The sequence below is a fragment of the Drosophila arizonae genome, chromosome 4 (assembly GCF_054131065.1).
Source record: "Drosophila arizonae isolate 15081-1271.41 chromosome 4, UAZ_ARI_1.0, whole genome shotgun sequence".
Lineage (NCBI taxonomy): Eukaryota > Metazoa > Arthropoda > Insecta > Diptera > Drosophilidae > Drosophila > Drosophila arizonae.
In genome coordinates, this window is record NC_142924.1 from 208,653 (window position 1) to 236,546 (window position 27,894).

Genomic DNA, 27,894 nt, shown 5'->3' on the forward strand with positions numbered 1-27,894 from the left:
GAGTGAAAGATAGGAAGAGAGCGGGATATGGAGATGGAGGGATGCAAAAAAATTTTCGTGAATAATACAAATATGAGAAGTCCCCTCGTCCTGACTGGAATCCTGGCTATTCGCCATTGTCCTTTGGGCCCATCAGCAAATAGCGCCAATTACGAAAATGGCGAAGGTACGATTGGAAAATATTCAATTAAAAATAAACCTTTCCCTGGTCACTTAAGGACATATATAAACTACTTACGAATCATGGGAAACGGCAGACACTGCATCATAATTGATTTTTGCTGTTGTTATTTCCGAGTCACTTTGTCTTATTAAATATTTAGTGGCGAAGCTGTCAGAGACATCCACTTTGAATGACTGGTCTCTACAACACCAACAGCAACAACAGCAAACAACTTACAAAAAATAAAGTTGAAAACTTTACTCGCGCTCATGAATATTGTAGGTGGCCTAATGGGCCAATTGCTCGAGTCTAGCTTCCAATACGACAATTATTTAAATGCTTTCTAAGAATTTGACTTATTCTATTCTTTTTACGCACGCATTCGTGTGTATCCAGCCCGATAATTGCAACAAAATGCAATTTTTTCATTTGGCAGCAACATGAAAGCAAATCCCAAAAAAGTGGAAAAGTCGACAGCACTTTGACACTAAACAAGCAAAAAAAAAAAAAAAAAAAAAAACATTAAAAAAAGGTATAAGCAAACCTAAAGAAATAAAATTGGGAAGAAAGAAATCGCTGTTGGCTCAACCAAGTTTTCGCACAGCGTAGAGGATTTGCCGCCAAGTTTTGAGGGTGAACAAATTTCAGACTTCAAGATTGCAATTAAAAAAGGGATTTCGTGACTCTGACTGAGACTTTGATTTTTAGCCGTACCAGAAGCAACCAACAAGTTGGTCTTTTCTGCTTTCCGACTAAAAGTGGAGCAAATTAAAATTTTATAATGACGGTGATTAGGCCAACAAACGACTACGTCCGAATTGCCCCACACAGCTCGCACAGCGACGCGCCAGTCCGCCAGTAAATCGCAGCTTAGTAGATTTCGCAATATTATTATTATTATTTTTAAGATTTCGTCGAAAGTACCATACAATTTATAGGAAATTCGACATTAGTAACACTTAACCCAATCTGAAATTAACAAATGAATCACTTATTACAACTGATAACCACAAATACAAACTTGAAGCACTTGAAGCTAAGTTTTGATTACCTAGCTTCTCAATTCATAGGGTGAATAGGACTCTCTTCGATTTCTTTAATGTGTATAATAATAGTGTGTATTCGAAAGTTCAAAATAGTCTAAAATTTCATATGCTGTATAAATATGCTGTTGTATATAAATGCAAATGCATAATAATTATTTAAATTCAATTCGGAATACACAAATAAATTCGGACGCTCAGAGCATAATCAACATGTGAAAATTTATTTGGCTGGCCTGTGTGCACAAGAATTTTATAATGATAAATTAATTATAACTGTTATTAAAATTAAAAGAATTTCAGCTACTGTTTTTTTATTTGCTTTTTATATATAAATTAAATAACTTTATTTATTTCAATTATATTAAGTTAGTGCTTTATATACAGAATTACGGTCGTTTTTGTTTGGTTGTATTTGTTGCCATTTGTTTGTTTTAATTTAAAATGTGTAATTTTTGCTTAGTACATTTTTTTATGCTTAACAATTGAAGCTGCAACAACATTTAACAAATCATTTTTAATACATATATATAAATTGTTAATTAATCATATATTTTTTTTTGTATTGTTTTATTAATTTTCACGTTTTGCGCAATGGAAAATTGAATTGGAATTACAATTGGGTGCGAAGGACCAACAGAAAATCAAACCAAGGTAAGCATTTTATTTATGATGGGAAAAGTTTAGATTAGTTATGTTATAATTATAGTAGAGCATAAAGCGCTTTCCGTATTAACATTTTGACTTTTTTTCCCTTGGCCAAAAAGATAGTCTCAAACTAAACTAGAAATATTTTCACCATTTATCAACTAGGCGTTTCATTTGCAGTTATATATAGTGTGGCTGTATGTTTGTGTGCGCGGCTTTTAATAGAGTATCACATTTATTGGTATCGAAATACATTTTTTACGCTCTATCAATAACTATGACTTGGAGATACTCTCTCCCTCCGTCTATGTCTCTGTCTCTGAGTGGGTCCTATTTATATACCTCTGGTTACTACTGGTCCGTTTCCAGATTCTTGGCACGCAGATACTTGAGCAGCATTTGCAGCGAGTCGTAGGTATCAAAGTCATCTAGATTGCGTCGCGAAGAGGACATATTTGTAGGCCTAGGCATGGCCAGGGGAACGGGCAGCAGCTCCGGCATAACAGAGTGATGGGTTATTAGAGCCTTTAAGCTAGAGAACTCCTTGCGAAAACCCTTTAATCATAATAGCTGCTAAGAAAAAAGTTCGATTAGATGTGGCAAGTCTTACCTTAATCTTATATCCACGTGGCGAGCGCAGTATTATATAGTTGGCAACCTTGGGTCCGGGAGGTGAGGGTACGCGTAGGGTAAGCGCATAGCAGTCGGGCTTAGAACTGCTCTTTCGCACAAGGAATGCACCTGGACTCTTGCTCTGCAGCACCTCGACTGCGATGTCACGCGAGATACCGGCCTGATACCAACTTGCTGCTTTAAGCTCTGTGTCTGACTCCTCCTCCTCGTCATCCCGAGCTGTGTGCGTGTCGGCCAAGCTGCTGCTGCGCTGAGTAGCTGCTAAACTCGCTGCAGCAGCAGCAGCGGCAGCGGCTGTAGCTGAGGCATTATTGAAACGCAGGCGATTGGCGAAGATCTTGGGACTGGAATTGGCTGTGGGAAAAACATTACAGAACCGATACACGGGCACAGATCAGGACAGAGCCTGTCTTTACATATCTCTATCTCTCTAGACTCTCTTACCGCTGCTGGTTTCGCGCAGATATCGCTTCTTCAGATTGAATTCGCTGTTGTCATTGTTGAGATTCACATTGTCCAGCATGGGTATGGCTGTCAGAGATTGACGGCAGGAGTCGCCAAATTTACTGTCTATATACGAGTCCTCATTGATGTAACCATTCGAGTAGATGGGCTGACCAGCGTGCTCACAGCCCAAAGCAGCTGCGCTGAGGGGCGTTACGTTTGCCACCAGTGGGCGTGACTCCTCATTGTGACGCAACAGACCCATGGTCAAGCGCTTAACCTGTGAATAAAGTGGTTGAGAATGGCTTTAAAGGAGCTGTTCACGAGGAAACAAAATTAACTACAATTTAAACACCTTGTAAGCTGCGTAAAGAGGCGCGCGTGGGCGTGCCCCAAGCAACCAACAAGAAGAGGAAAAAGGAAAAAAAGCTAAAAACACCCAAGAATTTATTACCAATCCCACAACTAGACAAAAAGCTTGGTAGAAAAACTTTTTTGCGCCTGCACTTAAACAGGAAGCGGATGCTTGGACTAGGAATTACTAGTCGGAGCAGAGTCGTTGCCAAAGAAAAGGGCGGGGCCATAAAAGGCTGTCGCATAAATTGAAGGACAACTGCGAGAAGGAGGCGCGCTGCAGTCGCAGTTGCAGGATGCCTAAATGTAGCCAAGCAACGAATGCGGCGGATACGGAAGTGGCGTGCTAAGCGGAATTGTGCCGCAGGGCTACCAGCAGCAAGAAAAAAAAAGGTACAGAAAAATACATAGAGAGAAAGGGAGACAGAGAAAGATACAGTGAGAACAACTGTGTGGGCATAAAGGAAACTGAGAACAGGCGGCGATAATTCAGATGCATTTGTGCGCGCATGTTGAGATCATGTTAGCAAACGCCTGTTTCTCTGGAGAGTAAATGGAACTTTGACTATGGCAAGCGATATGCAGGAATTGAATAAAAGAGTGGAAAGGCTGCATAAGACAGCAGCAGCAGAACACAGAACCTTACTCATATTGAGTTAACTTAAGTTTATTATAGATCAGCTGACCTATGCCTAATATGGAATGTTTACCCGCAACCATGACATGAATTGCTAGTGGGAAGTATTATAAATCTTTATCAAACAATTGCTAATATTTTTGTGTAAACTTATCCTTATCATCTCAACGTACAATGTACCATATTTAATGGAATCTGTTCGACATTTTCAGGTTATTTTGCTCTAATATATTCTAGAATGAGATTTCTTGTTATATTTTTCTACTTGTTTGTAAGCGTATTTAAGTGTCGGTATTCTTCACTTATAATTTCTAATTTTTTCCTATTTATTTTTTTATATTTCTTTTTGGGGTCAGTGGCTTTGAAAATCTGCCTGACTGTATAGAACGGCTGCGCCCGAAAGTAGACTACACTTTTGCGGTTGTATGTGTGTGGAATAATTTAAGGCGACATTGACAATGAGACGGCGCGCCGCGGCGGTGGCGTTTGTGCAGTTTTCATTCGTCGGCTGCCTTGAACGGTTTTCTGACTACCTGCCTCGGTACCTGACGGCAATTGTTTGCTCATTGCTGCATAATTTAACAGGCATGAACGTTGCATACACTTTTTTACATATTTCACAGCGCATCGCACACTGATTTAATTTGTACGAAGAATATTATAACACGATTTACACAGTAATCACACGAGTGGTGCACACTGTAATATCATTTAATATATTTATAAGAGCTTGCAATATATTCGACTCTACGGGTCGATAAGTACCAAATATAATATTTTATGGTACATTAAGTTGAGCTATTGAACTATGCCCAGACTCTCTCGATCCTCTGATTTATTAGTTTATCATATATAAATAAGTTAGCTGATTTCATAAATTAGATAAACGCAGACGTTCCCGAGACGTAGACGTTCCTGCTAGCATTTTGTTTTGCCCACTTACATTTCAAGCACGAATATAAGATGTTGTTGCTAAAAGTTGGACTTTGATTTGCTTTTTGCTAAAAATTTCCCATTTGCTGGCCATAAAGAAAATGTGCGCCAGACTAATTGGGATGTTGCTGGCTTAATGAACTGGCAGAGTCGGGACATTTGGCATCAGCTGTTGTCAATCACTCCTCCAGCCACTGAGCTGAGCTGTACCACTGTAGGTAGCTGTAGGTGGCACGTGCAAGCTGCCGCAACCCAAAACATTTATGCAAATTTAATAAACTGTAACGAAATGAGGAAGAGAGGAGATGGAAAGAGAAAGAGAGAAGGAGAGTGACAGAGGGCAAAGGAGTGTGGTACGCTTAAATCAGGCAACAGATTGAGGGGCTGTGCTGTGTGGCCTGTGATAGGCGGGTCCACAAAATATTATTTATTGCAGGAGTATGATATACAAGTGGGCGTGTCATGCACCGGCCACATGTGGCTCTATCGTCTGTCGCTCACTGCCAGACAGCAAAATAGAGGCAGCTTTAAACGATATATTCGACTCTCAACTGTGAGTGTGGAGCAGTGGCTGTTGCAGTTGCTAAACAAACATTTAGCGATAGCGAGTCAACAGCATCGATGCATCAGCTCTAGCAGAAGCAGAAGCAGCAGCAGAGGGAAACAAGGATCAGACGACAGGCAGCGCATCATTTCCGGCAAATACAGAGAGAGATTCTGTGTGTCCTGCTATGCGGGTGAAGTGCATAATGTGCCATCGTCCATTTGTCTTTGCTGCCTTCACTCCGCGATTGGTTTGCCTGACTTGCCTGGCCGGGCTGCATGTGCAACTTGTCTGCTGCTTTATTTTGCTTATCTGAAATTGAATCAGGCAGTCAAGCAGACGAAGAGGACGCCAACTTTGCCATCGGGCACAATTAGGGCCGCTACAGGCACACTCACTGCGTCTCTGTGTATGTGTGAGTATATGTGGCTACGAGTGTGGGCTGCAAAAATTAATTTGCTTATCGCGCTGCAGCCGCTCCCTGCCACAAAATGATGTTATTGACAGCGCACCCAGCACACGAAGGCAGGCATAAGTAAAAAACTATGCCTAGGGCAGAGCGAGGGAGAAAGGATAGAGCAATATAGCATAGGCAGTCGCCACGTGGCGTATGCGTGTTATGTTTATAACAGAAATTGATTTATTGACAAAACAACGGGCGTACGACTATCGACTAGGGTATACTCTGTAAAAGTAACCCATAAAAGTGTTTGCATTTAAGCAGCTTAAATTGTTCTTCTATGTAGGCAAGTTAAAAGTTAAAATAAACAAATTTGAAGTGCAAATTTATGTGTTTATATACTTTAAATAGTTTAAGAAAATATAAATAGTTGCATGCTGCATTATATCAATTGATTATCTATAAATCTAACATTCCAATATACTCAATTTACAATTGTTGTAGAGCGTATAAGAAACGAATATGAGAAATGCCAAAGCAAAGTGCTGAACCCTTTTTTTTCTTATTTTTTTTTACTCTAACATATGTGTTTTCCCCGTCTTTTTGGTTGTATTGCTTTTTTTGGTTGATGTCTTTAACTCAACCGTTTTGCATTTGGTTTTTTTCGGGGAGCTATGCTGACAATATTTATGGCTTGCTATTAGGGCGAACTGATTGGTTTTCGCTTTCGATTTGGGTGCGTTGCAGAATGTCAATGCTTCTGTTTTTTTTTTTTTTTTTTAAACTTGTTGAAAGTGTGATATGACCTTGGAATTGAGTTTGTGGCTCTTGAAAGTCGTGCTGTGCTGCACTTTTGCTTCATTTAAGGGCCATTAGCTCAAAACGTAATCATCATAATGCGCCTCCGTAGTAGTCGGGCCATAAATAAGACAAACACATTACGCATACGCCGCGTGCACACAGCACATGGGAGCAGACGATGTCGAGTCTCTTCTAAGAGTCTCTCTCATATGAATAAACTCGCACGTACTTATCGCATAGACTATGCTCGACTGCGCACAGCTGCCTCACTATAGCCAGGGCGATATGTGTGTGTTGCCTGTCCTATGGTATGAATATTTAAGGCGTCAAATTTATGAAAATAACGTGCCTCAACTTGACTCAAAGTCGAACTTGATGGCGAAGTCGGCAGCCAACTAAGCCAAACTTCTGTAATGCAAAGTTTTTTGGCTTCCTATATTCTCGAGTCGGGCAACGTGACGAAAAAAACATGAAATGACAAAACATTTGATAAACATTGCCCATGTAGAGCAGATCAAAGCTCCACTCTTTCTCGCACATGTCCTCCGACGATGGCTAAGGACTGCGCATTGTTCAAGCAGACAATCACAATGCTTATCTTATATCAGAGCAAAGGTGGAGTGCTCTATCCCAAGAGTGAAGAGCTATATTTTTCCTTGCCAGTATGCTACCTACATAACTCATGTGGAAGCTAGAACCTAACTAAACATATTTGACATAGAAACTAAAGTACGCTACATCTTCCGACAGTGTATACAAATGACAGCAAAAGGTCTGTGAGACAGCTGAAAGAATGGCCAAAGATCTCTGCTTGGCAATACATTTCGAAATGCTTCAAAAGTTGCCTCAAATTTTCTTTTTTTTTTTTTTTTTCTTGCCCAGAAAACTTGTGACAAGTTACACTAAGAGCCAAAGAGAAGCCTTGCCGAGAAGGTTTAGCTGCGCTTAGAGCAAGCTTTTCATGTCTTCCCTATTTTTTCCTTCATTTTATTTCTGCCAATAATTCATAGAAAGCGTCAAATGCAGCAGAATAAACAGTGAACAAAAAAGTCTAGGCAGAATCCATAAATTTTCAAAATATTTGCGCAAAGAAATTGTGCATGAAAAAAAAAAACCAATAAATGGCCGCAGTTGGCGAAGTTGAAGGCACCCTTATCAAAGTCAAAACACAAACATATCAAATATGCAATGATTAAGGGCGGGCAAAGGAGGCTTGGTTAGTGGGTGCCAGGAATGGTAAGCAGTATGAGGTTACTGTTAAAGTACTTTGATAATAAAAGCTTAGGACGAGATGCTAAACCAAGGAATCACATTACGATGACAAAATACCCTTTAAGAGAAAAGATTTAGAATATATAGAAAGATGAATATACGTATGAGACAGTTGAGAGTAACTGAGGTGTAACCCTTTATATTGGGCTTCTAATGGGTTTTACGTACCAGTGGCGGTTTGTCCGTTAGCCGCTTGCAACTGTTGAGCTCGGTGGGTGAGTTATCCTCATCTGAGCTAGGAGTATGCGCCCCCTTTTCGTTATCATTACAGCTGTTAAATACATGCATACTTTATCAAGAGTGTGTGTGTATTGGAGGTGTGAAATGCTTAAAGTAGCTTTGCGTTGTGATGAGATGATTAAGCTTTTGGGTAGGGATTGGGTTCGCTGACTATTCTACTCACTTAAGATTTGCCTGGCTGAACAGCTGCAATGGTCGCCGTCTGCCCAGGCTGGCAGGTGATGTGGGCGTGGCATTGCTTAATGTGGATCGGCCACGCGAGGCGCTCAGATAGTGGTACGAAGTGCGAGACGTGTGGTGCACCGATGGCGGCTGCGTCTGTTGCTGCCGACTATTGCAGGACGATGAACGAAATCGAGCGCCAGTTATAACTGCGGCCAAATTGGCGGCAATGCGGTTGTCGAAGCGGTTAAAATAAGAGCTGCCATTCGAATTCGATATCGAATGCGAGTGGGTGTTGTTGTGATTGTCAGCGGTGGGCGATGAATTGTTGCTGCTGCTGGCGCTGCCATTGCTGTTGCTGTTGCCGCTGGCAATTGTTGCCGCTGTGCCTGCTACTGATGTGGCTGTAGCTGTAGCTGTTGGCCGTGCTGCTATGGGCAGACAGCTCTTCTCATAATCCAAATTATTGTTGGTTATCATTGTGCGTCGTCGCTTTCGGCATTAACTTTTGCAGTGTTTTTGAATTATGTGCGCGCATATAAAAACGCTGCGGGCGGCTTTTGTCGCACTGCGTGAGATTCGCGCCGGCAGAAGCCCCGAGCCACACCACACCAGGATGGGGAAAGGGCGAAGGATGCACAGTGTGGAGCAGTTGCGGCTGTTATTAAATTCTCTACTAGCCACAGGGGTCGCGCGCTACTTCAGACTAACAGCAGGCGAGAAGGACGTGCAGAACGGGGCAGGACGAGTGCCAAAGCAACGACGTAGATTTAAACACAGAATTAATTCAAGCGGAAATTGGCAACAAAAGCAAAAAAAAAAAAATAAAATAAATAAATAAAGAAAAAAAAAAGCATGAAAAAGCAAAGCAAAATCGAAAGCGTGAAGTATAAACAAAATGTGAAAATGGGGAGAGCCAGACGAGATAGAAAGCGAGAATGAAAACGCATATGAAAAATATGTTGGTTTGGGGCAAACCGCAAAAATGCACATAAATACGGGCGGCAAGAGAATGGAATGGGCAGGGGGATTAAGGATTCACAGGGGTTGTTTAGAGGGGTTCCGATTGGTCAGGGGTCGCAACGAAATGACGTCAGCAAATGTAAAGCGCATAAATAGCAGGATTTTTGCGTGATTTGAATGATGACGATGATGGTGATGATGATGATCGTTGTTGTTCATTTGTTTATTGTTGTTAATATGATTTTTTGATAGGTTGTTTGAAGCGAGACAGTATTTGTAGTACGTATATTTGTTGTTGTTATAGGTGTTTGTTGGCCAATTTCATAGTTGAAAATGTTAACCAATTAGTTGCCAATTTTTTAATTCCGTTTGTAGATTTTTGTTTGTTTGTTTGTTTGAGCCAATTTCGGTTGAATTTGATTGTATTGCAGTCCGAAAATATTCATGTAATTACAAAGTGAAAGAGGGAGAAAGCGTTTAGTGTTGTTTATATTGCAATATATATATATATATATATATATATATATATATATATATATATATATATATATATATATATATATATATATATATTATTTATTTCAAATTTTTACTTGCTGTAATTCGATTCCTATTGAAATCGTATCAATTACGCCAAAAAGCTTCTTTTTTTCGCGCTGTACTCTTTTAAGGGCGATTCGGCTAATGAAAGTGAAATGCAAATTTTTGCGCGTGTGTATTTTATACTCACGTTGGCTCGCAGGCAACCAAACTTTTCATTGAACGGTCAGTGGTCCACGCTTGGAGCTGCAATACAAGAGATAGAAAGACATACAAAATAGAGATGCATTAAAATTGAATTAAAAATGGCTTTAAAGCGTAGCTGGTGATGTGTGCATGTGTATGTGTGTCTGTGGCAATCATTAGGCACCTATAATTAACACTTCATTAGGTGACTAATCAAGCGTACGCCTGGGCAAGAAATAACAACCAGTTCAGCGCAAAGGCAATGCCGCAGATTAAAGGAGCATCAGCAGGAGCCACAGGCACCCAAGGCAGAAACCATCAACAGTCCAGGACGAGAAGCACACTGAAATCGGATGCATTCGTGCGACGAAGTAAACAACAAGTTCTGGCAAAAGGACGCAAATAAAACGCACAGATTAAAGGATGCCCGGCTGAAATGTCTTCTTAATTACTTCGTAGTGAACACAACGGAAAAGGGACACAGCATGAGAGAGAGAGAGAGAGAGAGAGAGCAAACGGAGAGAAAGAGTGAGTATGCGTAGGACTGAAAAAGAGAGGCAGGATTGACTGCAGCGTCGTAATTGAGAAATCGGTGGCCCGGACTTGAATTGGATTTTAGATTGGGCAGCCAACGTCTCAGCATGGACCACAGCTCCATGTTGGCAGCGCAGTTTAGCGGAAGTAATTTAATTAATTACAAATGAAACGGAAACACGACGCAGTTCAGCAATCTGACACAGACACATGTGTCTGTGTGTGTGTATGCATATAGCATATCACACTGAAGCATATTTTGACTTTGGTAACGCACTTGATGGCTTAATGGCTGCTTAAGCGCTATGCGCAAAATATGGATGAAATGAAGGGCAGGCTAAATAGAGGTAGATAGAATAAGAGTAAGAGTAGAGCTGCTATGCCGCAATTAAAATTTTTGCGCGCGAGCACCGCAAACTAATAGGACAGTGTGTAAGCGCATATACACTCACACATTCACATTTATTCGCACACACGGATACACGCAGACAAACGCATTAAGCACAGCTCATTTGCATTGCGGTTTTAATTGCCAGTCAACCCCTGAAGCGGACTAAAGCTTTTCCTCTCCCAGTCTCTGCTCTTGCTACAGCGCACAGAGCGCTCTGGCTAAGGCTTACAAGGATAATGAAAACAATTTAACGACTCTCTCGACGATACGGTGGGTCAAAGCAGAAAACAAATGTTTTGGCCGCTGCATGTTGAGCGCTTTAACAAATAGAAACCTTTTCCATTCGCTCCATTTCCCCTTAATTTTTTTCTTTCTTTATTTGGCGTTCAGTTTTGCGTGTCTGAGCACAATATTCGCAGATATATATATATATATGTACATAAAAATATGTACATCTATATATATATACATATATATATAGATGTACATATTTTTGACACTTTAATGAAAATATTTTGCGTAACATTTCGAACAGAGAAGGAAACGTTGATGAATATGCCGCATCCTTTCGCTAGCCTCATATTATTTTAACAAACTGGATTTGCCAGGACAGCGGTAGCTGGGGCAGTTGGCAGCATTTTTAAGCTCCTGTGATGGGCAGTAATTAAATGCTTGACATGCCTTTGGGTATGGGTCGCTGGCTGAAGTGGATTAGCAGCCGAGCAGCAACGAGCCGAAGAGCGGATTTAAGTTGGGTTTGGGTTAAATTAACGCTGATGTTGGCATTATAATTATGGCATGTAGTTAAGTCGATTCTTGGCTAAGCGCTGTACGTGGCAGGTTGATAAGTGAAAAAGAGGTCTGAGAAAGGGGGGGAGGGGAGAGAATGAAAGAGAGAGAGAAGAGAGAGAGAGAGAAAGAGATAGAGAGAGAGAGAGGGAGAAGGGGTGGTCAACACTTTTCAAAAGATGGGAACTTTTTTCCAGATCTATGCCCGCTAAATGACAGATATCATTGTTGCAGGTTTTTGTATACATTTCACATAAATTTAACAATTAATTCCTGCGTTAGCATAATAAGGTATAAGCTACCATAAAGAAGAGCTCATTAAATAATAAACTTTCTCATTTGGCTAAGTGAGTGAACGAGACCAAACAACATTTGCGTAATAAAATCAACAATCTAAAAAGCAAAAACATATATGAAGCAAACAAAGTGATCATCTTCAGTTGCTGTTTCGACCGTTGTTTCAGATACAGTAAACAAATGCAGAGCGACTCAGAGGCTGCGACAGAGTGAGAGTGAGAGAGAGAGACAGGGAGTGAGAGAGAGAGTGAGAGAGTGAGAGTTATAGGAGGACGACACAGAGGTGGGCTCGTTCTTTTTGTCATCTGAATTAAAACAAATCAACGCCATATGAGCATTTTCAAGTGATTGCTGCGACTGCGTTTGAAACTTGCTCTGGAAACAATATAAACAAGCAATTTAACAGCCACTCACACATACACTCAGAGACTCACACTCACTGACAGCTGCTTGAACAAGCAGCAGGCAGTTGCCATGCAAATGAAGCGTTCAAGCGTAAAAAGCCAGCGCCACAAAAAGAGCAGAGAACAGCGACAGGAGGAGCAACAAAAACGTTTTATGTTTGCCAAAGCAAAGTAAGTGCGAGTGTGTGGATGAGTGTGTGAACAGCTGAGCACCAGCGATACCGCAGATTTCGCACACACATGCTTTAAAATATGCCGCAACTTTTAGTTAATGAAATTTTAATCAAGCCAAACCGAGTCCAGAACCCGTTTCACACACAGCTTGCCGCTGGCTTGCTTTTAAGCATCAGCTGGGCAAAGTTTTTAGCCCTTTTTTCACTATGCCTACGTATGCATCTGCATCTCAATCATTGGCGGGCGTTAAAATAGACAGCAGCTTCATTAGCAGCTGCCGACAACGCGGCGTATGCGCAATAATTTATTTACAATGCATTTAATTTATGCCAAGCATTAATCATAAGCCAAGGACAAGGGGTTCTCGTCACGTAGCGAGCAGCGGGAACAAGACGTGAATCTAAAAGAGAGAAGGAGTATGAAAGACAGACGGAGGGAGAGAGTGACAGAGTAAGACAAATGCATTTATTAACAATTTCTGTCATAAGTAAAATTTAAAAACAATGAGCAATAGGGAAAGTTGGTGGCTCTGGCTGCAGAGAGTGGGCGTGACAGTTATAGACGTGAGTGCATGTTGATGATGCCAGCGATTCCATAAATTACGAAGAAAGAGCTAGGCATGGGGTGCAAAGAGAAGAAGAGACAAACAGACTGAGAGTGAAGCAGCGAGGGTATTTGAGGCACATAAATCGCTACCGCCCGAAATTAGGCAACAAATTTACATGCAAAACGAGCTCGACACGCAGCTAAATCACCATCAACAACAACTACAGCCACAACAACAATGTCAGCAAGGTGCCTCTAAAAAGACAAACATTATAAAAAGAAGAAGAAGAAGTGGCAGGGAAAAGTAAAGGCTCGAATATATTAAGAAGCCGCCAGCACTTTCGGCGACATTCCCAAAAAAAAGCTAAAACGAACAGCTTCGGTTTTAAGTATTATTCAGTTGGCAGATACCCTGCAACACATGTAGACAGCGGCTCAAACTACATAGCTTCATTAATAAAGTAACTCTTATACATTTTTTCTTTCTGTTTCTGTACTCTGTATGCACATCTCGTATTTCATTAGGCTCGACAGCAATAATATACGGCTCATTTATAAAAAGCACATCTTAATAAAGTAGGTCTTATATACATTCTGTTTCTATACACTATATGCACATCTCTTATTTCATTAGGCTCATTAGCAGTAATATACCCCTTCTACTCAATTTCAATTACAGGGTATTTAAAAAAAAAAAAAAAAACACTTTTCCTTTTACAAGAGCATTTTCGACTGCGCCTTCTTCTCAGTTATTTAACATGTTTTTTCTCTTTGTTGCTGCTGTTGAAGTTAAGCCTTTGGGCCGCAATCCGTGTTCGGTCGCTGGTTGCTGGGTCGTACCATGGTCTGGAATAAATAATGCCCACTACTCACGCCAAATAATTATTTTCGCTTAGTGGCAAACAAAACTGCCAGCTGGCATGCGATTATGTAGGCCATTTGACTAGCTACAGTTGATTTTATATTAGAGTTTTTGTTCTTATCGTGGAAGCCAAATGATAGCCGTAGGTAGGGCTGGCTAAGTTCTCACACCCGCCAGCTTTTCAGTTCATTATGAGAAGTTTTTGGCTGCAGGGCAAACGGCAATAGCCCAAAATGCCAACACGTCGAAGGCAAAAGACTGAGGGTGATTTTTTATTTTTTTGCTTCTTCTTTTACAGTCATTTTCCACCCTCACAGAAAAAAGGTGTCGAGCAAAATTACGAAAAATTGCGAGCTGTTGTTTTAAATGTTTTAAATATGCGCATTTGTTATATCGCCCTGCTAGCATGGAGCAAAAGCCAACAAATTTTAAACAAAGAAATTTTAATTAGTTTCTTTTTGCTTCACTTACTTTTTTCCATTATGCAAACGATTGCTACGTTAGGTGCTTGTCAATAATAAACCAAACAATTATTATACCCTGAACCCATTCAAAATGGAAAATCAGGGTATAATGGTTTTGTGAAAAAGTATGTAGCAGGCAGAAGGAGGCGTGGCAGACCCCACAAAGTGAATATATATTCTTGATCAGGGCGACGAGCTCAGTCAATTTGGCCCTGTCCGTCTGTCTGTCCGTCTGTCCGTCTGTCCGTCCGTCCGTCTGTCCGTCCGTCCGTCTGTCCGTATGTATGAACGCGTCGATTTCAGAAGATACAAGAGCTAGAGACTTCAAATTTTTTAAAAATGATAAATCAAGTTTATCATTAAAAATCGATAACTCATCCCGATCTTTTTTTATCGATAAAAAACCTTATCGAAAACCAGTTATAAAATTATATCTTCTACACCTTTATTGCTAGAGTCTCCAAATTTTTTATGTATGCTTATATGCAATTTATACAATTTCGGTTTTTGTTAAAATTTACCCCCCACCTCTAAATTCACCCCCTCACCCTCACTTTTGTAAAAAGCGAATTTCAAATACTAGAGGCTTGTGCTTTTATGTTTGTCTATATATATATATATATATATATATATATATATATATATATATATATATATATATATATATATATACGATGTTATTTTTAAACTATATATGTATATATGTATATGTATATAGGATATATGTATTTTTTTTAAACAATTATAAAAATCTTTATTAATAGCTTTCCCATTATTACAAGCTATTGACATCCTGTGATTTTAACGCAATTAGGTCAATATTAATGCTGAGTTAGTTTGTGTACTTTAACATGCAACATACATACGGGTAATAAAGCTCGTCAATAATTGTTCCTCAATTTATGTAAATAATTAATGTTAATTTATCAAAAATCTGTGGTATATCAGCTTTACACTTTGCTCAATTCGCATAAAGCAAATGTCATTAAATGCACACGCATGAATCTTTGATGTACTTGAATGCAAAAATCAATTAAACGTAAAATCCAACAGCAGCAGAAACAGCATCAGCAACAACTACAACAGTTACAATTTTAATAAAAAAATATTTATCTTTTGAATTTTTATACTTATTTATTATTGTATTTTTGCAAGCCAACGCATTTCATCTGAAAGCACATTTTATTAATGCATCGCGGCATTAAAAATAATAATTATTTTAAGCCAGAAAAATAATGTAATCTTTCAAGATACTGTAAAATGGAGCAGAAAGGGTTTAAATATACATATATGTATACATATATCTGTAAATATATTATATGTATTATATTAAGTTATTCTTAATAAAATATTAAATATTCATATTAAAATATTCAGATTCTTCTCAGAATCCAATACTACACTACACTCAGCAAAAATGAAATAATAATCTGAATATTTTAATATGAATCGATTTTCTCTTATTCGAATATGAGGACTTTTTAAAATCATTTGACTGTAGTAGTATCCTAGAATAATGTGTAATGCGTGACCTCTTGTGTTAAAACTTAATTGCTAAAACTTAGTTGAATGCGTCTTGAAAATGTAAATACTTAATAATTAATTATTTTTAGGCTTAAATTTGATGTTTTATTTTTTTATTATTATATAAATGTGCATAAACATATGTGTAAATGTGCGATAGTATTTCTCAAAACGCTTTAAGTTGATGCTTGCCGGTTTATATTGTAGAGCTGTAGTTCATATGATTAGTGTAGTCGGAACTGTGATATCAAAGTCTTTTATGAAAATAGTTCTTGGCCAGCGACGTGTGTGCAATTTCCGTTGCGGAAAGTCATGCTAGTAGTAGTTGGACAAGGGAAACAGTACAACAACTTTGCCGGGGTCATTCATCCTGCAAAGTGGCGACACGCCAAAGCGTTCTCCTGCCCAAATGACTAATGGCTCAGGGGGGAGTGTACTACTGCTACCCAAAAAGTGCTGCAGGGGAATAGCCTACTGGCAATATGCAAAATTCGCAATTTGCCACGCCAGACGGTGGAGTGCGCCGATGACGACAACAGCACAGGACGACATCCTAGAGGCAGTTGTTTGCTAGCTGCTGCTGTTGGTTTCTCTCAGATAGCTCTGTCTCTCTCTATCACTGTCCTCCTCTCTCTACCCCTTTATTCAACGTTTGACTATTTTTATGACCGAATTGCGTTTTATTACTCAGCTGCTCGATTTGTAGTTGGCCGAATGTGGGACAAGCCGCATTGCCGTGGGCCCACGCTGCGTATGAGCAACGGGTCTAACTCTAACGTGGACTGCGCCGTGCTCTTCTTACTTGTCAGCTCGTTGGCTTCAATTGCTCGACATTCAAAATTAGTTGACATTTTCCGTTGCCCATTTTCTATTTTATTCCTATTTTCTGTTCGTGCATCCCTTATCGATTTTGGGGGATTCTTATGGCGCATAGCAAATCGGTTCCTTAAGTTGGCCAGGCATCTACTTATTCGTGCATTCGATTTATGTGCCAAGATGGCGAGGTGTGAGGCTTTGGCAAAACGCTTCAATTGATTTTGAACATTTATTGCTTCGGGCAATGCCAGTCGGCTTGAGAGACACGGTTACTGGAGCCAGACACTAGACCCAAATGCTGTCTGTCCGCAATGCACACTCCTCTCGCTTTCCCAAGCTCTGTCGTCCCCAAAAGGTAGTCGCAATATTTTGTTGCTGTCGTTGCATATAAAATAGTTTTACTTTGTGCCCCATCGTTCAGTACCTGGCAGTCCAAGAAATGTATAGAAATTCCTTATTTCTCTATTGTGGATCTGGTCAGCTACACCCTTTTGCTCCATGTGTTTGTGTTTTGATTTTTTTTTTTTTTTTTTTTTTTTTTGGCGTAGACAATTTTATAGTACAATAAAATTGCACAAGTTTTAATCAATAGTTTTCATGTTTCGTAAACAGATGATTTCAGCTTTATTTTGTTATTATTAAAAGCTAGAGCTTTGAGCTTATATATATTTGCTCAAGCTGCTCAAGCACGTACCTTAAGCTGGTCTGTTTCAAATAGAGAAATGCTAATTAGACAAACAACTTACAACAAAAACATGAAGAAAATGAATTGTGGTCTCAAAAGTCGAACTGCTTTGAAGAAGTTATTAAAGTTTAAAAAATTTGACTATGAATAACTTTTCAAGTCAACATTTAGCTTAAAACACAATGATACGATTGCTTATGATAGGTGAGGAAGTACAGAAGGCCCAACACACGTCAGAAGTTTTGATGCGGCTCAGAATGTTTGCTTTAAAGTCTTTACATGATTCTGCATTTGCTCCAACACTTCACAACGGCTGGTTAACAAAGTTCTGCTTTCGTTATGCTCCTGCTGCCGAACCTTACGCACTCGCCCTCATGCCGCCCACAACAATTCACATGTAGGTCAAACTTACCGAAGCAAAACCGTTGCATACCCGCGGGCTGTCAATTTATTTCTCGCGCTTGGCACATTTTCCTCACTGTTTTCTTTCTGTTAGTGTGTGTGTATGCATCTGTTTTTTCTCCCTTTTTCTTTTGTTTATGTTGATTCTCTGGTCGCTTCTCACGCGTAGCTCCAGTCACCGCATGGCACCAGCGAACATTCCACCGTCCTTGAAATTTATGCGCTCGACGCAGGCGAGCAAGTTGTATCTCTGCGGGCGCATGGCATGTAAAGCTCTCATTATGATGCTCAACACACACACACACTGAACACACTCATTCGAGCAGATAAATGGCCATGCAAAACTAGAACCACTTACGCCTCGTCCTGGCACTGGGCCAATGGGAAAGGCATTGTTATTCTGTTTATTTTTTCTGTGTCTTTTTAGCCAAGTAAATTAGGTTCAGTGATAGCACAGCTACAGATCGGTCCGTCTAGATAGTCAAGGGCAAGAACAAAGCCTTGCAAATCTCTCATCAGCGCTTGCAATACTTTTACGTGTATGTGTTGCTGTTGTTGTCGCTTATCCATTTGCTTTACTATACAACTTTATCGATTTTGTCATAATCATCTTTTGACTTGTTCGCGCGTATCTCCAGGCATTTCAATCAGCTTAAAAATGGCTCCCGTCCAAGCCTGCCTTTAAAAGCCGCCGTCGCAGCTGCTAAATGTTGCGTATACGTCGTGTCTGCAGTTTCTGTTGCTGCTCTCTCAAATATATTTTAACTCATAACTGGAATCGTCAATTTAATGACAGCTGCCACTGCGTACCTCCTACGGAGTCATAAATTTTCATGATTTTCAATGCAGTATACTTGAAGGGGCGGGGGCGTGGCGTGGGGAAAGTGCGTGGAATACGACTCGATTTATATGGGAATTTAATAGCCCTGCAGTTGCAATGCAGAAAATTATTATAGATAACGTGTCATAGGCTGCTGGGTATGTGTTTCTTTAGACTTTGGACCATTAAAAGTAAATTTAATAAAAAAAAATGACAAGCTTTAGGCATGTCAAAAAAAAAAAAAAAAAAAAGAATCTAAAAAAGAGACGCTAACATATCGACAAGCCACCATCAATCACGCTTGACAGGCGCTTGTATGCGGGGGGCAACCACGAAAATTTATCAACAGGACCTGCACACAGAGCACGACAGGTAACAGGCAGCAGCAGGAGCAACAGCAGAAGTAATCTAATCCAATTACTCAACAATGGCAAACAAGCAGTGCGTGGGCGTGGAAGCATGCGGCACGCTAATGGGCACCATCAAGCCAGCAACTAAAGAAAATAGAGAGAGGGAAACAGTAGCTGCTGACTAAAAGGATATCACATGTCTAACGTTGAAGTTAAATAACCAAAGGCAATCAGCAGGCATCAATAGATACATGTTAAAGCCTCAGGCGTTTACTCTGGCAAGTATTTGCCTGTGCCTCTGTCTTTGCTTCTGTCACTGTCTATGCTTTTTGTTATACCTAACTGGCATTTGATCATTAACTGGTAGCGGGTGCAAATCCTGTCAGCACCCAAATTGAAATTCATGCGCATTCGATAAATTTTTTGTGTGGTTTGCGCCCATTGTTATCCTGCATCTATATGTATGTATGTGTGTGCTTGTGGTCGCCTGCAGGACATTTGTATTGACGAAATTATCATTTTGTTGCCTCAATAAAATGACAAAGCAAACTAATATCGTACAGTCCTTCGCATAAGCTGGCTTAAGCCTGAAATTGAAAATGCTCACCCTTCACAATTTCCCTCTATGGGGGTTGTTTCTAGGCACTATTGGGGTTTGTTATGCTGATTGGATGTGCCCAACAGCCATGTCGTTGATGAGCTGAACTTCAATGTCTCTTACAGAAAAAACTTAAGGACTTGCTGCTACACAAAAGTATCCAGCTACACTTGGTAGAGGAACCCTTTTCTGTATATGATCCATCCATCAAATAACAATTATGTTGCTGATCAAATATTTGTCATTGACACTCACAAATCGTTTATGCTAATATGCTGTAGGACAGGACTTGAAAGATTTCATTAGGACGCTCAACATGGACACGCTTTATCTAAGGAATGACTCACTCTACGTACACAAACACGGGGAGAAACTAATTTCAATATCAAAACCACTTGAGGATACACTGCATTAATATTCACTTTTCAGCTGGTTGACTTGAATGTGCGGGGCGTGGCGTTTGTTGATAGAGCTACTACAAAAAGAGGCGACAAATTGAGCAGCCGCAAAGTCCAGCAGCCCAGAACAAATTCCGCACGCACACGTACATTTCAACATCCACATACACATACACGCATACAGACAAGGGCCAGGGGTCAATTTGCTGCGCATCAAAAGGCCAAGCGTATGAGCTTAAAATAGTTGAAAGCCCATGCACAGGCGACAAGTTTATTAACTTGTGTTTAGTGTTGTGCAGTGAGCATATTTATAAACGCATTAAGTATGCTTCACTTGAGCAAATATTTTAAACGGACTTTGTTTTGCTCTTACTTATTTACTTTTTTTTTTTTTTTTGCTTAAGTGTTAAGTGCTGTCTGGTACTTGGCTGAGCTTTAAGTATTTCATTTGCTAGTCAGTTAAGATATGAGAGGCGTAAGAGATGGGAAAGGTCTTGCTTCATAATGTTGTTGGTAATATATTCAAGAAGTATTCGTATAAGTGTATGGTGGATTTATCAGCAAATTTATTAGCAAATAAGGTCATTGTGCACTACTGTTTAACTCCCGCTTCATTAGGATAATTTCTTAATGTCTTGCAAATTTCGTACACATAAAAACGTATCTGGGTTCTTCGCAGTGTAACTGGTGTATATACATTAAACAGGAAAACAATTTTGAAAAATGTAAAAAAAAAATGCACATGGGCAAAGAGCAAAATTATGGCTGAAAAACCTCAGAAGACACGATACCTTTGGACCTTGTCCGTTATGTGTAAGGTGAGTGTGTGATAGCGGTGTGTTGACACCAATTGGCCGACACATTGTTGAGAACCTGTGGGCTGTGTGGGCTGGCGGCTGTTAAATTCGTCAGGAACCACTGATAACTGTCAAGCAACAACTTCTCAGTTGAGTTAAGAATCAACCTGATTCCTGAGTCGATTGTCAATTGCACAAAGCAGGTTGGCAACACTTTTTGGTCCGCATTAGCTTATTTAAGCTGAACTGAAGCGCTTAAACGGCATTTAAGCAGCTTTATGACTGCAACGATTTGTAAAAGTTCAGCTTGAACTCCCAAGTTATTTATGTAAATGACTTACAGTGGTTGAGCGAGGGAGAACTTAAACTTCTTTCATGTTTTCTAATTAAGTTGGTAATTTAAAAGTGTCGAGCGTGTTGGTAAAGCAACTTTCAGCCAGATTTGCTTCAATGCAACTGCTGCTGTGGCAGCTTGTGGCTTACAATTTGGCAGGGCAAAGTTTTCATTTGTTGCAACAGCAGCAGCAGACACCCGCAACAAACACTGGGGAAAACGGGAAAGTGGAAAAAATATCAAATGAAAAGAAAAGAAAAAGCGGAAATGTTAACAACTACTTTGACATTTGCTGTGCGTCCATTTGCCATCCGCATTTCCATTTCCATTTGCAGCTACATTTGTATTTGAGTTTTTGTTTTGCTTGAGCCAAGTGGAAATTGCATAAGTGCCCAGCGCGACGAACCGCATAAAATGCCAAGCCAACTAAATGAAACGGTACTTATATAAAAAATCATGACCTGCTGGTGTGCTTATATAAGTTGTCTGTGTGTGTCAAAATCAAACTTGGACCTTAAATTAATATCCTTGCATTAGAGACTATTATGAGAAATTTCACACTGCAGCCAAAAAGCTGTGGTTGAGCTTAAGGGTCAACTGTCGTTGAAAAGCAAGGCACACGCATACACACACTCCCACACACGCATGCACACAACAAGTACAATTGCAACAAGAACTGTGTGTCAGTTGAGCCAAAAGTTTGGCCTCCGTAACGAGGCGTAGAGAATAACAACAACACAACGAGCGACGAGAGTGTAAAATATGGTTTAAGAAAATTTCATTTTCATAATAAAGACTGATAGATGCTCTACTGATGTGGGGTATTTCGGGGGAAGTGTTTGAAAATAATTCCACGTTAAAAGGAAAGTTACTGATGACTAATTTTATAGACAAGATATTAGGCACAATGTACACAATAAAAGACATTGCCAACAACCCAGTCAAGAGTATTTAAAAGGCGATAAAAATCTTTAGCGTATTTTGCAGCGCATGCCTCTTGCATGTCAGAAAACAGAGACCACAACAACAATGTGAGTTAAATTTGTTGTTACATTCGTTATTTTCTTCCGGGAGAGAAGGAGAATACGAGAGAAAGATGTAGGACACACTACATAGTTGGCAACTCAACTGCATTCAAAGTGCATAAGTCAGTTCGTGAGGCAATGCGAGAAACACAAAAAGCTCAAATAGTCCAAAAAGTTGTTTTGTTAGTCCAATGGGCTTTTGGCTTGAGAGGATTAGGCGCTATAAGCCCCAAAACCCTGTGAGGAGTGAAGTTGACTTTTTGGCAGTTGTTCACCGGAAATAAAAGGCAATTTATTTGCTTCTATGCATAACTTTCAAGTAACGCAAAAACACTTTAAAGAGTGGATATAAAAAATAAAACGCTTTGAGCGACTTTAGTAGTAGATGAACCCTCGAGTTTGCACTCGACGTTGGTTTGATTTGTCTCTGCCTATTCTCTCACCTCTTGCCCTCTTGGGTTACCTTCTTGCATTTTATCTATATCTCTCCCAATCTTCTCATCTCCCTTCGCAAGTCGGTTTCATTCTGGCATTTTATCTATATTGTCTCTGGCCTCTGCCTTTATTGTCCCTATTCGGACTTATATTTTCTCTACTCTATAGACTTTCTCTTTTTCTATCTTTCTCTCCATCGGTCTGTCCCTCGTCCTTAATAGCCTTGAGGTATGCATTAATTACTGCGACCATAAAAAGCGTCTCGACCAGCCCGGCTAGGGCGGCGTGCGAATTGCATAGGATCAGCGCAAGTTCCTTAGACCTTTTACTTTGTATAACATTTTGCATTTTACGGCTGAAGAGACTATTGTATTCTCGCATATTGCTGCTGCCCAGTTCTGCTTGCTACAGTTCCCTTTGCTTCTCTTTCATTGTTTTTCATTGTAATTGTAAACAAAATTTAACTGCTCCGCTTATATCTCTCAAAGGCTTGGTTGTTTGGTTTGCTTTTTGGTTCTCAATCAAGAAATATAAAAGTTTTATACTGTGTAAATGAAAATATGAATCAAATGCCTAAAATACTCAACTCTCTGATTTTTGTAGTGTCTGTTGCTTTTAGTGCTCCAATCATTTTTTACCCAATCTTACTTAGTTTTGCCTCCTAATATTGCTCTCATAAATTGTTGCTTTAAGAATTTACCTGCTACCAATTGACAGACTCATGTTGAAAGCTCATTTGTTTTATGTCAGCGCCTAGGCAGACATATGTGTACTGCCAGCCGCATGCAACACCGACAGCCCCGTGTTGCCTCCTGTTATCCGTGGCCTCCTGCCAACGCTCGATTCACGCTCTCCCCTGCTCTACTTATTTGACACGCTTTTAAAGCCAAATACAAAAAAGACCAGACCACTTCTTGCTGTTGCCGCATTCATTACATTGTTTGCTGTTGCTGCTGCTGTTGCCTTTGCTATCTTCTCGCACCTCTTTATCAGTGGCCGCACACAGTCACACACACGCACAACATAATTGCGCAGCTGTCAAAGAAAAAGTCGTTGCGTACTTTTTGGATACTTTATTTTTATTTCTGACATAACACAAAAATATTCAAAGTGTCTCGCCATATCAACTTTATTATGCGCGCCAAAAAGTTGCAAAATTAAGAGACAACTCCCCTAATAACTCCCCACAGCCCCTCTTCAGCAACCACGCGCCCAGCTGCACCTGCCGCCTCTTCTGCTGCGGTCGCTATAGCAAGCGCCGCTCAACAAGGGTTTATATCCAGAATCAGAAGCTACTGTGTATTTGTGTGAGTTCACCTTGCTTATCTCGTTTTGTTTTGTTGCTTTCTCTTTTGGCATTGTGCAAAAGCAGCCGAAAAAAAAACTTGTTTTTGGCATCTCGTTTTGTTCTATTTGGTTTACTTGCAGCACGATTTTGTGTGCCTGTTTCTGCCAGTATTTGTATGTGTGTTAGAGTGTGTGTGTGTATGCTCATGGGCTGCTGTGTGTGACTGCCCGTGCTGATGTGTGCGTTTGCGCTTGTCTGTTTACAGTGCGTGCTGAGCAGTTTGTCGTCGTCGTTTGCTGCGCGCCTGGTGCGAATTATTTTATGTGTGTGGGTGTAACGTACACATATACAGCCCGAATACAGCTATGTATGCGTGTGTGAGTGTATGTAAGTGCGTGTGGGTAGCTGCTGAGTATTTGAGTTAGCAGCATGTTGCCTAACTATGTTGCCAGCGCAGCTTTTGATATCGGTGTTGCAGATGCTTATATGACAGAGGGACAGACAGAGAGTTGGCACTTTTAAGCTGCTTAGCAGCGCAGGCTGAGTTTTCATTTTCATTCAAATGCCAGAGGTGAATCCGCAAAGTAAATCCTTTTTGGCTGCCAGCAATTCAGTTCTTGTTGCCACTTGAGCAGTTGAGTGTACTCGGCGAGCAAACAGAGATCAAATCTTATCGGCAATCATTTGATGCGCACTTGAGTGTTGCCTCGGCAACAACAACAAGAGCTTGAATGACAGCAAACATAATGAGCTGTAGTCCTTTCAGGTGGGCAGCCGTCTTATCGAACGGTATACTCAGCAAGCGGACTCCGACTCCATCTCCAGCTCGGGTGACATCGTCATGGAAATTCTTCATTAACTCAACTTGGGCGCTTGAGCAAGAGCAAAGAAGTTTATGTTATTAAAGAGAAGGTGCAGGTGGCCGAGTGTGTGAGCGGAGTAGCAGCTGTTTTTGTTGCTGTATATGTTTCACTTGACGACTGCGAGATAACGGTAAATGAATATGCAGCAATTTGCACGCCCACATAATGAGCGAAGGCGGGGCATAGTATAATAACAACAGCACCGAGCGACGACTAACAAAAGTCGATAAACATAAAACCAGGCGGAAGGCGAGTAGCGGCAGGGCGCAGATAAGTATGCTACACTTGCCAGCGGCTCAATTCAGTGTGTATGTGTGTGAGTTGCTGCTTGCATATGCGTGTGCTTGTGCTGCAAAAGTAAATTAAAACGATTTTAATTACGGTTGCCAAGACGATGAATGAAAATGTCAACGCTGAGGTAGTCGTTCTAGCAAATCTTTTTAAAGGCGACGCAGCAGGTGGGCGGGTTGAAGCAAAAGCAAATGAAAGAAGAGCGAAAAATAAGGCAACATTTAAAAGCAATTCCCTGTTGCTCAGCAGCAGCAGCAGAAGCACAAATTGTGTAAATCGTTGCATGTGTGAGCGTGAGTAAGTAACCTCTGTTTGAAGGCTTCATTCGAGATTTTCATTTCGATGCACCTACAAATTTGTGCTGCTGCTGTTTTTGTCGTTGCTGCTGCTGGCTACTCAAAGCAAAGTCATGGCCAAGAGCATTAACAGCTACAGCAAAAAGCTTCGTAAAAATGTTAAACGTATCGTAGCAATGCAAACAGCCGCCATTTTTATGAATCGTTTTTGTTTTGTTTGTTTGTTTTTTTTTTTCACCTCACCATTTTTCCCTGTCGCTTTTTTTTATACCTTATTAACGGTTTCTATGGTAAAGTTTATTCGAGTAGGAGGCGTGAAATTTTCGCTTTTCAAAAGCTAAAAAGCTGAAAGAGACACACAAAAAATGAGAAAAACAGAAACTGTCGCAAGCTGACTAACTTGACACCGTTTGTGGAAGGGTTGGTCAAGAGAAGAAGCAAGCTGTACAGCACTCCTGCAGGTGTAATTGAAAGCCATCTGGCCCCCGCGATTCCTCGCTGCCCACTTCTTAGCTGAGGCTGCGGCTGCCAAAAAACCACGCTGACATTTCCCTTTGCTCAACCACTGACGTTTTCCCTTGACGACAGCTACACACCTGGGTTTGCAAGGAAGCCTCCTCAACGACCCCCCAGGCGTGCGGTTAACTTCTGTCTACAATATTAGTAAGTTGCATTTCGGCCAACTGAACGACAGATGAATGATATCTTCTTCTGCAAAGAACAGATCTTTCAGGCCGAGGAGACTCCAGGGCAAAATAGTTGACAAGGCAATATATACTTAAACAATCGATTTTCCACTGATGCGATTTCTATGTGAACTGGAAATAGCTTATTATTAAGACAGAGCTTGAAGTGTACAGTTCAGTTCATTTAATCGTGTAGAATTATGTATTCTCAGACTTAAAAATTAGTGAACTAAGTGCTGCAGCTGGCACTTCCTGCCTCCGTTCGGTAGTCAGCTTTCGCCACAATGCCAGTTGCATATAAAAGGAGGCACAAATAGTTAACTCGCTGACGAACTGTAACAGTTGACTCAAAACATGTTGACAGCTTAACAACGGAAGTCCCCAAAGTAGCTGATGTAAACTTTAAGCAACAACTGGAACAATTTTGCCGAGTTTTCCTTCGCGCACAAACTGCAAACTTTGCGATGCATTTCGATGCGTTTTAATATGCGGCAAGCGCAGCGCTAAATGTCAACCAAAGTGTCAGCCAAGGTGACGACAAACCAGTTGACAGGGGCCACCGGAGGCGACGTGTAAGGTGAAGGGAGTGGGAAGGGGTACAAGGAAATGTTGCAACTGCAGCTGAGTTGGGCATGTTTGCATAATGAGATGTTGCATAAACACAGGTTTTTTATGATTCCTTTACGACAGGTATAAAGCAATGTCAAGGTCAGTGAACTGTTTCTGTGGGTAATGAATGAAAATAAAGTACAACTAAAATTAAGTTACTGTTCGGATTTATTAATAAAAGTAAATAATGAATATGAATGAATGAATACCTTTAATTCTTCCTTTGATGGTGACCTTAGAAAAACTATGTTTCTTAGCAAAGACTCAAATTAGAAAAATTATTTTGAGCCATTAAAAAGAAATGAAAATGTTATATATAAATAATATATAGTTTGGGTAACACTTATTATTGCTCAGCAAACTCTTTGTCCAAATGGCGTACTTGGTATGGTTTTATAGAAACTACTAACGGCACAAGACCCACATAGGATTCTTTACGAAAATCCCTAATTAGGCTCTGATCGCAAGGGTTTTAACTAAGTACAATTCGTTGGCGTAAATTTACCTGTAATAAACTTCAGATTTTTCGCACTTCCCTCACTGTATTATTTTGTGGCCAATTCGTTGGCTTCACTTGCAGGTGTTGAGCATTATCAGGCCACAAAACGCACACGTTTTGTTTTGATCTCTTGGCTATCCAGCCAAAGATCATAAAATTCAATTACGATTGCGATTGCTATTTGGAAATGGGAATAGCGAATAGCGAATAAATTTCAACACTTGGCGCGCCAAATTTTTACGAGCGGCATTTGATTAGGCAACATTTCTTATCGCTTTTATCAGTCGCTGGTTGGCTGACCATAAAATTAGCGCTCAGACACATTAAAAGCGAAGTGGTTGTGATTGTGGTGTGTCCTTTGAGAAAATTTGCCAGCCGACAAAGAAAGTAGTATTTTTTTTTGTTCTTTATGACACTTTGTCGCGCCAAAGATACGCACGTAGCTGAAGACACTTTTAAGCAAATACCGTTTACTTTGGCCGAACCAACCGTTCTAGCTGAAAACGCGCAAGGAACTGTCTGCAGGAGCTCTACTGTGGTGGCATTTTGGAACTCTAAGGCGAAACTTGGTGCTTGCAAACTTGGCATCCACCAGAGCGCATGCGCTGGACGAAACAGCCTTCCAGGCTGTTTGTTGTTTACTTGGCTGTGCAACTGGTGGTTGCCTACCAACAGGCAGCAAGGACGGACCTACTTGTGTCTTGCTGCGTTGCTGCCTGTTCTGTCCTGTTCCCATGGGCAGCCATATGTGACG

At 40.4% G+C, this 27,894-nt stretch overlaps 2 protein-coding genes across 3 annotated transcripts in view; one reads left to right on the forward strand and one right to left on the reverse strand.

The window, feature by feature from the left end:
* LOC108613386 (uncharacterized) overlaps nt 1–27,894 on the forward strand; it is a 110,474-nt gene that overhangs the window by 50,509 nt on the left and 32,071 nt on the right. The window contains exon 2 of the mRNA XM_089466813.1: nt 1,838–1,860. Within this exon, the coding sequence (XP_089322939.1) occupies nt 1,838–1,860 (23 nt within the window). The remainder of the gene's footprint in view (nt 1–1,837; nt 1,861–27,894) is intronic.
* PVRAP (PVR adaptor protein) lies at nt 1,019–27,647 on the reverse strand. 2 transcript variants are annotated; one of them, XM_089466810.1, is made up of 7 exons: nt 27,147–27,647; nt 9,968–10,023; nt 8,276–8,980; nt 8,041–8,143; nt 2,932–3,211; nt 2,465–2,841; nt 1,019–2,409 (listed from the first exon to the last, which is right to left on the reverse strand). In XM_089466810.1, exons 3-7 carry the CDS (start codon nt 8,752–8,754, stop codon nt 2,206–2,208), a joined length of 1,443 nt encoding a protein of 480 aa, XP_089322936.1. In that variant the 5' UTR covers nt 8,755–8,980; nt 9,968–10,023; nt 27,147–27,647; the 3' UTR covers nt 1,019–2,205. The 2 variants fall into 2 exon arrangements, with proteins under 2 accessions (XP_089322936.1, XP_089322937.1); XM_089466811.1 differs by lacking the exon at nt 27,147–27,647 and adding an exon at nt 17,862–18,858.

What these genes read in the sequence shown, in the direction of transcription:
- PVRAP (XM_089466810.1), bottom strand. Translation starts at nt 8,754, where the DNA reads ATGATAACCAACAATAATTTGGATTATGAGAAGAGCTGTCTGCCCATA. An exon ending in TAACGGACAAACCGCCACTG is followed by an intron (nt 3,212 to 8,040) that starts GTACGTAAAACC and finishes CTTTATTCACAG; the next exon opens with GTTAAGCGCTTGACCATGGG. An exon ending in CACGTGGATATAAGATTAAG is followed by an intron (nt 2,410 to 2,464) that starts GTAAGACTTGCC and finishes TTATGATTAAAG; the next exon opens with GGTTTTCGCAAGGAGTTCTC.